Source organism: Pelobates fuscus, chromosome 2, assembly GCF_036172605.1.
Source record: "Pelobates fuscus isolate aPelFus1 chromosome 2, aPelFus1.pri, whole genome shotgun sequence".
In the NCBI taxonomy this organism is placed as follows: domain Eukaryota; kingdom Metazoa; phylum Chordata; class Amphibia; order Anura; family Pelobatidae; genus Pelobates; species Pelobates fuscus.
In genome coordinates, this window is record NC_086318.1 from 223,765,433 (window position 1) to 223,779,116 (window position 13,684).

Here is a 13,684-nt window from a genome sequence, read left to right on the forward strand (position 1 = left end):
TTAACGGGTATGGTTTCACGGGAGATAACAGGCTCAAGTAAAGGTCTACCATCTATGGCCTCAACGGCCAAGGGTGTATCCCTTAACTGGGATGGGATAGTGTGTTTAGTAGCAAAGGCTTGGTCGATAAAATTCTCAGCAGCTCCGGAATCTATCAAAGCCATAGTCTTTAGTACTCCCTTCTCCCAAGTTAAAGAAACTGGTAGCAGAAGCCTGTATTCTTTATAATTATGAGTAGAGGACAAAATAGAAACACCCAAGGCCTGTCCTCTAGAGAAACTTAGGTGCGAGCGTTTCCCGAGCGATTAGGACAATTCAGGCGTAAGTGACCTCTGACTCCACAATACATGCATAATCCCTCTCTTCTCCTGTACTGTCTCTCTTCTTCTGAGAGGCGAGTATTGCCTATCTGCATAGGTTCAGGAAACAGTGAGGTAGTGGAATCAGGACTTTGAAATGCGGGAGCTAATTTAAAGGAAGGTCTAAGGTTCCTCTCTCGAGTGTTTTGTCTCTCTCTTAAACGCTCATCAATACGAGAAATGAACGAAATTAAATCCTCCAAATTTTCAGGGAGTTCTCTAGTAGCAACCTCATCAAGGATTACGTCTGATAGCCCGTTCAAAAATACATCTATATAAGCCTGCTCATTCCACTTAACTTCTGACGCCAGAGACCTGAACTCTAGTGCATAATCCACAAGTGTTCGGTTCTCCTGTCTCAGGCGCAACAGTAATCTGGCTGCATTGACCTTTCTACCAGGGGGGTCAAAAGTTCTTCTAAAGGCAGCTACAAAGGCATTATAATTATATACTAACGGGTTATCGTTCTCCCATAGTGGGTTGGCCCATCGCAGAGCTTTCTCAATGAGTAAGGTGATAATAAATCCAACCTTTGCCCTATCTGTAGGATAGGAACGAGGTTGCAACTCAAAGTGGATACTAATCTGGTTTAAAAAACCACGACACTTCTCAGGTGAACCACCATAACGTACTGGTGGGGTAATGCGGGAGGAGGCACCTACAGTGGCTACCTCTAGGCCAAAACTTACAGGGGAGATAGAAGTAGTACATGTCTCCTCTGGTGGATTATTGGCACGAGATAATAACGCCTGTAGCGCTAGGGCCATTTGATCCATTCTGTGTTCCATGGCTTCGAACCTAGGATCAGAGGGACCAAGCTGACTGTTTGTACTTGCAGGATCCATTGGCCCTGTCGTAATGTCAGGATCGGGACAGGGATCCAACACGCAGAGTACAAACAGGTACAGGATACGTATACCGGACCTTAGAATGGCCGGACTAACGTACGGAGAATATAGAGAATGGTCAGAGACAAGCCGAGGTCGAGGGAACGAAAAGACAGGTAAGCGAGGAACAAGCCGGGTCAAGGATAACAGAGGTAAACAGAGTAAGTCAAACAAGCCGGGTCGGAACCAAAGGGATAACTGAAAATACCAGAGCACTGTGTGACTAGGCAGGCTAGAACCACGACAGGGCAATGAGCAAATGAGAGAAGCACTGTTAAATACCCTGGCTCAGAAGGGTAGACACGCCTCCGACGAGTCCTGATTAGTCTCCAAACAATTGAGTGACAGGTCATTCCGGGTTGGCGTCATGACGTCGACTTCCGGACGTCATGCTACAAAAGGAAGTGACTCCCTCGCGGCCGGCGTTTATGTGACCGGGTGGACCGCGAGGAACAGGGGAAACAGATCGTCCGGATGGATAGACGTCTAAGTCTCTGCCTCTCCCAGAGGTAGAGACTTCAGGTACCCTGACAGTATATAATGAATGGAGTGCAGTGTGTGTATATAATGAATGGAGTGCAGTGTGTGTATATGAGTGCAGTGTGTGTGTATGAGTGCAGTGTGTATATAATGAGTGCAGTGTGTGTATGAGGGCAGTGTGTATGTATGAATGCAGTGCAGTGTGTGTATGAGTGTGTGTATGAGGGCAGTGTGTATGTATGAATGCAGTGCAGTGTGTATATGAGTGTGTGTATGAATGCAGTGTGTGAGAGTGCAGTGTGTGTGTGTGTGTGTGAGTGCAGTGCATTGGTGGGGGTGGGCATTTTATTAATTATTATTATTTAATTATTATTGTAATATATATATTTTTTAATGTTATTTTTTTTTCGTCCCCCCCCCCTGCTTGTTAGCTGGCCAGGGAGGGGGGCTCTCACTCCCTGGTGGTCCAGTGGATGGGCTGTAGGAGGGGGGCTGGCAGGAAGCTGTAACTTACCTTCACCGCAGCTCCTGTCAGCTCCCTTCTCTCTCCTCCGTCCGTGCAGCTCCCAGTTACAGCTTCCTGACAGCCCCCGGTCCTTGTCTGTATTATGGCAATGAAAATTGCCATAATACAGACAACTGACTCGAGTATAAGACGAGTGAGTGTTTTTCAGCACAAAAAATGTGCTGAAAAACTCGTCTTATACTCGAGTATATACGGTACCTCCAAAGAGTCAGACAGGTTCTGAAGTCTCAGCTCAATGGCAAGAACAAGATCCAAGCCATTAACACATATGCCCTACCGGTCATCAGGTACCTAGCTGGAATAATAACCTGGCCAAGAGAAGAACTGGTCACCATGGATGTCAAGACTAGGAAACTACTCCCTATGAATGGAGGATTCCACCCTCCAGCACCCAGAGACTGTACACCTTCCGGAAGGAAGGAGGTCGGGGCCTGATGAGTGTCAAGGCCACAGTCCTGGATGAAACACAGAGCATCCGCAAGTACATCATGAATATGGCTCCCAAAAATGAACTGCTAAGGGAATGCCTGAGACTTGGCAAGAAAAAGCTCTCCGTGGGGTGTACCACTGGCAGATAGTGGATGTGGCTCATATGACAAAATACTACCAGTGGTTGGAAAAGGCAGGACTGAAAGACAGCACTGAGGCACTAATCCTAGCAGAGCAGGCACTCCGCACCAGATCAAGAGAAGCTGGAGTCTACCACACCAGGCAAGACGATGCAAAGAGGCCTCTAAGACAGTACATCACCTAGTAGTCGGATGCAAGATGCAAGAAGGAACAGAATACACGGAGAGACATAACCAAGTTGCTGGCATTGTATACCAAAACAACTGCATAGAATATGGATTGGACCTGCCAGTCCAGTTGGGAGATACCACAAAGGGTAGTTGAGAATGACAGGGCTAAGATCCTGTGGGACTTCAAGAACCAGACAGACAAGCAAGTACTGGCCACCCAACCAGACATCATGGTGGTAGACAAGGAGTGAAAGACTGCAGTCATGGTGGATGTGGCAATACCCAGTGACTATCACATCAGGGAGAAGGTGGACAAATACCAAGGACTGAAAGAAGAACTAGAAAGGATCTGGAAAGTGAAGGCATTAGTAGTCCCAGTTGTTATAGGAGCACTTGGGGCTGTGACTCCCAAGTTGGGGGAGTGGCTTCAACAGAAGCCACTCCTCCAGCCAGAAGAGTGCAGCTCTAGGAACAGTTAAGATACTGCGCAGAACCCTCAAACTCCCAGGCCTCTGGTAGAGGACCCAAGAAAGAGTAATAAACATACCACCCAGGAGGTGTGAGAAATAAAAAAATATATATACATTTTTCCAGATAGTAAACAGATTGTACTTAGGAGCGTGTGCTTTTATGTGAAGAGTTGGTTTTGAATATAATTTTAGTGTTTTAATACATTTGTGTGCTTGGATGTAATGTTTGCATTTGGGTGCATTGGTGTGCTTGGATGTACAGGTGACACTCGAAAAATCAGAATATCATGCAAAAGTTAATTTATTTCAGTAATGCAACGTAAAAGGGGAAACTAATATATAGACGCATTACATGCAAAGCAAGATAGTTCAAGCCGTGATTTGTCATAAGTGTGATATTTATGGTTTACAGCTCACGAAAACCCCAAATCCACAATCTCAGCAAATTAGAATATTACATGCAATCAATAAAACAAGGAGTGTACATAGAACAATATCGGACCTCTGAAAAGTATAAGCATGCATATGGACTCAATACTTTGTTTGGGCCACTTTTGGAGCAATTACTGCCTCAATGCAGCGTGGCATGGAAGCTACCAGCCTGTGGCACTGCTGAGGTGTTATGGAAGGCCAGGATGCTTCAATAGCGGCCTTCAGCTCTTCTGCATTGTTCGGTCTTGTAACGGACACCTTCCGTTGATGGACGCTTCCTAGCTTGCGCCGAGGACCACAAGCACCGCACTGGACACAACAACCACCGCAGACTCCACAACCGCCGTAGCTTAACTGGAGCCGCGCCGTCTTCCTTCCACCCTGAATGAGCCTCCAGCATTCAGGACCGTGTGGGAAAGACCTCTCCTCCAAGGAGAGCGTAACAGGAACAAGAGTTAAGTGATTAAAGCTCAAGGGAGTATGCAGAGCATAGCAATCCCCAGTGTGATATAGCAGCTCCCTCCAATAACGAGACAAGGCTACGTATTGAGGGTCAAGAAGAACTCTGGTTTAATTACACGCACTCTGCTTTTATGCAATTCTCCCCTGCAAGGGAGACGCCCACATCCAATTAAACATTACCCAATCACACAATGGTTACATCCCACAGATTCCCTCCCCTTAGCCTGAGAGGTAACCCAATTATAACGTACAATTTAAACATACATTTACATAAACATAACTTTAAAACTATACATTCAATCTTCATAAAAACACATTATTAATCAGCATACTTTACTTACACACATATCTAAAATTCAGCTAATTCCATCCAGGGGTTAAAGAGTTAGCTGGAAGTGGACCAACACCAGCAGATGACATGGCTCCCCAAATCAACACAGACTGTGGAAACTTCACACTGGACTTCAAGCATCTTGCAGTGTGTGCCTCTCCATTCTTCCTCCAGACTCTGGGTCCTTGGTTTCCAAATGAGATGCAAAAGTTGCTCTCATCAGAAAAGAGGACTTTGGACCACTGAGCAACAGACCAGGTCTGTTTTTCTTTAGCCCAGGTAAGACGCTTCTGACGTTGTTTGTTGTTCAGGAGCGGCTTTACAAGAGGAATACGACATCTGAAGCCCATGTCCAGGATCTGTCTGTGTGTGGTGGCTCTTGATACACTGACTCCAGCCTCAGTCCACTCCTTGTGAAAGTCCCCAACACTTTTGAATGGCCTTTTCCTGACAATCCTCTCCAGGCTGCGGTCATCCCTGCTGCTTGTGCACCTTTTTCTTCCACACTTTTCCCTTCCACATAACTTTCTATTAATGTACTTTGATACAGCACTTTGGGAACATCCGACTTTCTTTGCAAATACCTTTTGAGGCTTTCCCTCCTTATGGAGGGTGACAATGATGATTTTCTGCACAACTGTCAGGTCAGCAGTCTTCCCCATGATTGTGATTCCTACTGAACCAGACTGAGAGACCATTTAAAGGCTCAGAAACCCTTTGCAGGTGTTATGGCTTACTTAGCTGATTAGAGTGGGACACTGTGAGCCTAGAATATTGCACCTTTTCACAATATTCTAATTTACTGAGATTGTGCATTTGTGGTTTTCATGAGCTGTAAGCCATAATCATCGCACTTATGACAAATCACAGCTTGAACTATCTTGCTTTGCATGTAATGTGTCTATCTCATATATTAGTTTCCCCTTTTACGTTGCATTACTGAAATAAATGAACTTTTGCACGATATTCAAATTTTTCGAGTATCACCTGTATTGTTGTTTTTTTAAATGCAGATGTACATTTGTGTGTCGTATTGGTGTTTGAGTGAAAGGTGTATTTGTATATAATTTAGGAGTTTGAATTCAGGGGTGTTTCTGTACTTAATGTTTTTGTTTGCAGGGATGTGTTTGCATGTTGTATTGGTGTTTGATTGCTAGGATGTACATACATACATACATACACACTGACATATACACACACACAGATGCACACACCTTGACAAATACACACATTGGTACATACACACACTGACACAAATATACACACTGGCATATACACACACTCAGATGCACACACTAATACACAGATAAACACACTGATATACACACACTCTGGCATATACACCATGGCACAGACACACATATACACACTTTGACACACAAATAAACACTGGCACATACGCACATACTCATTCACACCTTGACACACAGATATAGACACACTCAGATACACCCAGTGACACATACACACACCTTCATGCACAGATGCACACTTGCATAAACACACAGGGGGAGGAAACGGCCAATCCTCCAACCTGGGGCCGCCGAGCTATTGCAAGCAACCCGTCCCCCCCCCCTCTGGACCGGTGAGGGGTCATCCCGGTCCCTGCTGGGGATAAAGAAGCAGAGAGCACCCCGCCAAGCCACACAGCCGCTTCGCGCTCCCGAGCCGGAACTAACATGGCCGATGGAACAGAGGATAGCGAGGAAGCTACTTGGGAAACCAAATTCAACGGTAAATTCGATGCCATATGTGCAGCGTTTTGGAGCTGGATTGAAACCCGCGCACAGCAAACGCGACCACCTACCACTCCTACCCCGCAGCTCCAAAAGACAGCCACCCCGGAGACCGTCCCAATCGAGTCGGCGGGTCCAGATACATGCACGGACGGCGCTGTAGTCCGCACCGCTCACCCTTCTTCTGAGCCGGGCACTCACCTGGAGGTACCTCTTCCACGCCAGCCGTACACCCGGGAAAGCATCCACGAATCGGAGAAACCCTGGGCCCACGATCCTCAAAAAGGAACCAACGGCAAGAAGGCACGAGTGCCCCTTAAGGCCTCAGGCTGAAGACATGCAGCGACCGGACACCACGGGTCCGGGAGCAGTGGGAAACGATCAACACCCAGGTCAGCCAGACAACCACCTGCAACGAAAGACCAGTCTAACAAGACACCGCTGACCCTTAAACATACACGGGACAGACAGGGCCTCCCCTCAAGAACTGACTATTTAACTAGGTACCACCACTACCGTCGACGGGGATTGGCTGATCCTGATGCTAGCCTTCCGTACACTGGGGACCCATTTCCTTCCAGCCCACAACTGCCTGTATCATCTTGCTTGACGCAGCTTTAATGCTTACAAGTCTATAGACCTTTCTAGCACCAACTGATGTACTAGTCAGTATAATACAATGACTAGAATGTCCCTTTGTGAGAAAGTATCATCTCTTTTCCACTGTAGTTAACAATCTCAAGCACACAATAGGCACAGTACTATAACATTAAGAACCAACTAGGCTTTAACCTTAAGAATAGCACTCATCGAAGTACACATATTCACTAACATGCCTAAAGCCTTGAGTATATTGAATACTGTCGATAGCATGTGCAGCCTAGTCTTGATACTAAAGCCTATCCCAGTTCTGGCTAGCTATGTAAGGAACAAAGCAAATGTATGCATCTTAAGTTAACTATCCTATGCGGCCTTATATCCGGATTGCTAGGGCCCAATACATGCTCAGTTTACATGTATGAAAAGACAGCAGAAGGAAGCCATAGTTTACGACAACACAAGCATTTTTTCATATCGTTTCTCACCATGTGTATGACTCTGCATGGCAAAGTACTTCACTCCTAATCGTTAATTTAACTATGTCATGTTTAGCCTACATGTATTACTTTTCACCATTTTTAAATAGTTTAGCATGTGTACATATTACTAACCCACAAAAAATGAAGCTCTGATAGCTAGGAAATGTTATCCGCTGTTGTTATGTTCCAAACGTATATTTAATCTGTGCATTTCCCTCCCTTTCTCTTTCTGTACCCCAACTCACAAGCCTCAATAAAAGAAAGATTGACAAAAAAAAAAAAAGAATATTGGGGTTTCTTCCCAAGAGCCTCTGTGTTTGAGAGATAATTGAGCTTAAATTAGGATAACTCTATTATCTCTCAAATACAGAAACTTACACACAATACCCCAAAGATACATGAAAATAATACAGGAACCCCACAAAAATTATATCCCCGAATAGCTCGGAGCACCCAACATATCCAAAAAGCGCTCAGATCGGTTCAGTAGAACGAAATTGATAGTCGAGTAAAGTTTTGACCGACCGACAGTCGGTAGATTATATCTCCCAAATGTCGTTCGTCAAGGTCAGGGATAGTCAACCTGGTCCCTACTGTCCACTCAGGTGGGGGGTGGTGAGTTCTGCAGAAAATGCCCAGTGAGCCTCGATGGCGTGGAGCAAGGCCGGCACGGGAGATCCTTTGATCTCCCCTGCTAGCCCATGCAGAGCCAGCCTTGTTGTAAGCCCTCTTGGGCTGGTTAGAAGATCAAAGATCTCCCTCTTTTACCAGCCCACTGGCCCTTAGTTCCATCAGAAGGGAGGAATGCCTGAGAGGCTCGGTGTTCCTGCCACGAGCAGGCTGGTCAGTGCGTTGCCGCACATTACCACATTACCATGGCATTGCTCCAATACAGTGCTGTGCTCGTAGGAGGACAGGAGAGTCAGCATGCAGCCAGAGGAACTGCCACTTCCTACCAGAATCCGAGACTACAGGGGCCCGGTCTGGCGCCGCGGCCGTTTAATACCGCGACCTGTTTAGCAATGCCCATTGGGTGGCCCTAAGTGCATGGGCAAATCGAGATGGAACCCCAGTGGTTTGCCCCGTGTGACACTCAGGGAAGGTTCTTGGGGGCCTGGACTGCTCACGAGGACTCTGGGATACTCAAGGAGATACTGCTGAATGGGGCCCAGAGTGTACAGGCTGCACATGCTTGATTTTCACTATATATATATGTGCCCCTGCAGTAAAAAGGGGATCCAGCAAATGCCAGCTTCAGTTTCTGGCAACTCCTCTCTCCTGGCCATCATAGCTTTTCAGTGGCATTGCAATGCAGGTTAAAGTGAACATGCCACCACTGGACCACTGCAATGTGCAATGCTCCACAAGGCATCCACGCCAAGCTTATGGAAGTTGGAGAGAGGAATTGCTGGCAGCTGAAGATGGCATTTGTTTGGTCCTGTCTTCACTATACAGCACCTGGCATCCTGTACATTGCCAACAGACAACCTGTGAAGTCCCCCCTCCCTGGCTACAGGTAAGAAGCAGGGAGAGGAGAATAAAACTAAATTATTACAAAATAAAATATATACTTTTCCCCACAGAATGCAGCCTGTATCCTACCCCACATTTTTACACACACTACATCCACTACACACACTGCATCTATTACACAAAAATATAATCTGCATTCACGATACAAACACGCTCTCTACATCCAGGATCTGCTCCGGGTGCCAAATGCTCTAGGTACACCCCTGGTGTCTGTGAATGTATCCCTGTGTATATTATTATTATTATTTTATTATTTATATAGAGCCAGCAAATTCTGTAACGCTGCACAATGGGTGGACTAAGAGACACGTAATTGTAACCAGACAAGTTGGACACACAGGAACAGAGGTGCTGAGTGCCCTGCTCAATAAGCTTACGTGCTAGAGGGAGTGGTATAGTCAGGGCCAGCGCTACCATAAGGCGGCCCAGGAGGCACACCAGCCCTGGGGGCGCGACATCAGGCTGACCGGAAGGAGGGAAGCGCACTGCGCTCCCCTCCAGCCGGTTACTACTTGTAGCATGGCCGTGCGCAGCCCAGAGATTCCCGCCCGCGGAGCCCAGCCTCGGCCCGCCCACCTCCTACCCTTGTGTTTGCCGCAGGCTGTGTGGAGGGGGCGGGGATATGAATGACATCATATCCCTGCTCCCTGTGTACCACACAGCGCAGATGGCGCCCGGTAATGGGGCTGGGCTGCAAGACAGGACTCCACAGAGCAGCATGCACCCCAGGGATCAGATTGAACTGATGTATGTCTGTATGTATGTATGTATGTATGTATGTCTGTATGTGTAACGGACCGTTTCAGCAGACAAGGGGTTAAAATCCGTTTAGGCGATAATCCCCTTTTTGAGAGACAGGCACAGCTACCGCAGAACACCAAACTCCCGAACTGGATACAAGATAACACTCCGAACTGGAACAGCTGAACAAGAAAAGCATACAATCCGCTTACACTCCTGGCAGTCAGCTTACAATCCAATCCCCCCCAAGAACGAGACGACACTTCATTTTGAGGGTTAAACAGGAACTCTGGACTGGCTCATCCAGCCTGGCTTTTATTTCCAACTCACACATACAGGCCACACCCAGGGGGAGGCATAAAAGAACCAATGACATAGATGTTACCTCCCACACATCCCCTCCCCTTAGTGTGACACATAATCCCATTATGCAACCAGTTTAAAATATACTTTTACACAACTTTCCTAACTCTAAAGCCATACATCACATTCACATAAAAATACATATCCACAATCATCCATTCAGGGGAACAACATATTAAAAAATGGCATGGATCAGACAAGGGGTTCAAAAGTTAGTAAAGTATCTTTTAAAACCCCTAGCTTCCCAGCTCAGACTGTTTTTTACAGAGCCTTCTCTGTGCTGGAGAAGTAATCTAATTATCTCCAGCACAGAGACAGACTCCATTAACCACATGGTTACAGAAAGACATAAAACACTTTAAAATACAGAAAGGCGGGCAACCTGGCTTCTCCAGTTCACAGTGGCGAAGTTGGTTTCGCCACAGTATGTATGTATGTCTCTGTATGTATGTCTCTATGTATGTACGTATGTCTCTGTATGTATGTCTGTAAGTCTGTGTATATATGTATGTCTCTCTGTATGTATGTATGTCTTTGTATGTATGTCTGTATGTCTCTGTATGTATGTATGTCTCTGCATCCATGTTTGGATGTATGTATGTATGTAACTAAATGTATGTTTGTCTCTGAATGTCCCTTTATGTCTCTGTATGTACGTATGTATGTGTCTGTGTGTCTCTGTATGCCTGTACGTCTTTGTATGCATGTTTATGTATGCATGTCTGTATGACGGTTTGCCTCTCTATGTATGTATGTCTTGTCTGTATGTCTCTGTATGTATGCCTGTATGTCTCTGTATGTATGCCTGTATGTGTCTGTATGCCTTTATGTGTCTGTATGCCTGTATAACTTGTATGTATGTTTCTGTATGTCTCTGTATGTATGCCTGTATGTCTTTGCATGTATGTTTCTGTATGCCTGTATGTCTCTGTATGTCTGTATGGCAGTATGTTTCTGTATGCCTGTCTGTATGCATGTCTTTATATGCCTTCATGTCTCTGTATGCATGTATGTCTTCGCCTGTATGTCTGTATGTCTCTGACTGACTGTCTGTGTCTGTATGTCTCTGTATGATTATTTCTGTGTTTGTATGACAGTGTACCTGTATGACTTTGACTGTGTGACTAAAAAATGATGGCTGTGGCTTGGGAGGAAATACACACAGGTGAAGATGCATTTTTTTTTTTTTAAAAGGAGGGTGAGGGGCGTCAAAATGCATCTTCACCTGTGTAAGTAAAAATCCTAGCACCGGCCCTGGGTATAGTGACACAAAGGGTATAAGTAGGGGTAATGAAATAGGTTGCTAGAAAGGTCATCCCTGAGAAGTAGGGGTATATCGTATATGTTTGTGTGTATGGGGATTTTTTCCTTCTTTGAGTTTGCTTTTCTGTGCATGTCTGTGACTGTATGCTAAGAGCTATAATTGCTTTGGCCAAGCTGGCACGACAGAGAATTGGACCTACCTTAGGAAGTGTTAATGTGCCTTTCAGAAGGGTTAAGTATATACATTAATTATTTAACTCATACAGTAAATCATTACTCTTTAGCTACAATCTGTAAGGTAAAATAAAGTGCATCTGTCATCCCAAATTTGATCTGGAATAAGTTTATGGAAATTGCAGGTTAACCTACATTCCACATTTATATTGTTACCAAATGGCGAAAGGTCAGCTGGAGACATGTACAGCCAATAGGAAACCTCAATCAGGTGACTATTTTCAAACCGGAGGAATTTTCAGAATGAGGTGTGAGGGTCAGATTCTTTAAGCGTAAATAAAGTAAAATACATAAAACACTTACTGTACATTAGATGGCGCTCTCCCTCTTCTAATGGGCGACCTCTGCTATAGCAGCAGTATTAAAAGAAAGGAAGAACAGATGAGAAGGGAAAAAGGGAAAGCCTGAAGTGTCATTTGATGGTATTAGCTAGGAGTAGCTTGTGGAGCAGCATCACAGGAGGAATCTCTTGCATCCTGTGGCTCTGCCTGTTCTGGTACTTTATCTCTCTGTGCCTCCATTCTGCTCAGTGACAGCTGGGTGCTAAATACTAAGCATGGCTCAATGGAATGGAACCAGGAGAATTCCTACTTTCACCTTGCTTCTTGCTGTTGTGATGCTGGCTCTCCTGGAATTATCTGCTGCAGCAACAGGTAGGGGAGGTGAATAGAACTTCTGTCTCATAAAATGTTGTTGGACTTTTCTGTATATTATAGGTCGCTCTAATGTTGAAGGCTATCTTTAACCCTTAAAATGCCAGAGTGGTGTGCAGTATGGGCAAGGCAAGTGCTGGCACTAATTAACACAACCATTCTACTTTACAAATAATATTCCTCCTAAGGTTTGAGCTACATTGCATTCATTATCTTTAATGTTGAATAATATTCCAGTTTTGTTTGTGTGTTAAGCATTATATTAACAGTATGTATGTGTATGTGCATGTGTATATGTATGTGTGTGTGTATATATATATATCTATATATATATATATATATATATATATATATATATATATATATATATTTATTTATATACATATATGCACACACACACACACACACACACATATAACTAATTTGTTTTTTGGTTTTTTTAATTCTTCATATTTTATCACATTTGTATTTAATTTCTTAAAACCTCATGTTAAAACTGTTGTTTTTTTTTTTTTGGGGTGGTGGGAGGGGGGATTCTGAATTCCTGAAATTAATCAATGACAGATTTAAATTTTTGTCTTGATAATTTGCCGTAACTAATTATTTGATAGTTGCAGACCAGCCTAGTGTCAAGGCACTTGGCTCAGTTTTGCTTCAAACTTTTATGTTGCAGCCCTACCACATAATTTATGTAATTCTTCCACTTTTTGGATACATGCCAAACCCCTAAATACATAATAGTGAGCCAAAAATTCAGGAGAGGGATAGTTTGATGAATCCAGTGATATCGCCCATTGTGTTGTCTAATAAATGACAGGATAAAAGGATATGTAATACAAAATACAGATTTAGACTTTGATGAGTGTGTAGCTGAATTGTGAAACTGTCATCATTTTAATCCTTTCTTAGAAATCTAACAGATTTTTCTGATGACTGTGCTGGATTAAAAAAAATATATATATTAAAAACCTGTCTTCACATGTTGTCGATATATTTTTCCTAAGAACATTTATTATTTCAGTGTTGAGATTAGATGACTGCCCATTGCCTATGTTTGTTCGTTGTACAGGAATTAAGTTCAGCTTTATTCTGCAAATATGTATAGGATTTACTATATAGAATTATTAGGTGTCAAATACTATAGTGGTCTCTCATATTTTCTTTTGACTGTTTACAAAAAAGAACTATTGAACAATGGTTCACTGCTACATATGTATGTCAAATTATTCTTAGAGTTGCTCAAATGTAGAAAAGAGGTTGGCGTACCATCATCACAGCAATACACGATATTGGGGTACACATTATATGCGTCGTGCCGGTAACAGTATACTCCTTACCTGGTTTTACATAACTTGCAAATACTTTTGGTGTTCCCCCAAAACACTTTACACCACA

At 44.1% G+C, this 13,684-nt stretch overlaps 1 protein-coding gene across 1 annotated transcript in view; it reads left to right on the forward strand.

Annotated features, from left to right (window-relative positions):
* Positions 1-12,084: 12,084 nt before the first annotated feature.
* The window catches only part of FNDC1 (fibronectin type III domain containing 1), a 219,065-nt gene continuing 217,465 nt past the window's right edge, over positions 12,085-13,684 (forward strand). The window contains exon 1 of the mRNA XM_063443210.1: positions 12,085-12,289. Within this exon, the coding sequence (XP_063299280.1) occupies positions 12,193-12,289 (97 nt within the window). The 5' untranslated portion in view covers positions 12,085-12,192. The remainder of the gene's footprint in view (positions 12,290-13,684) is intronic.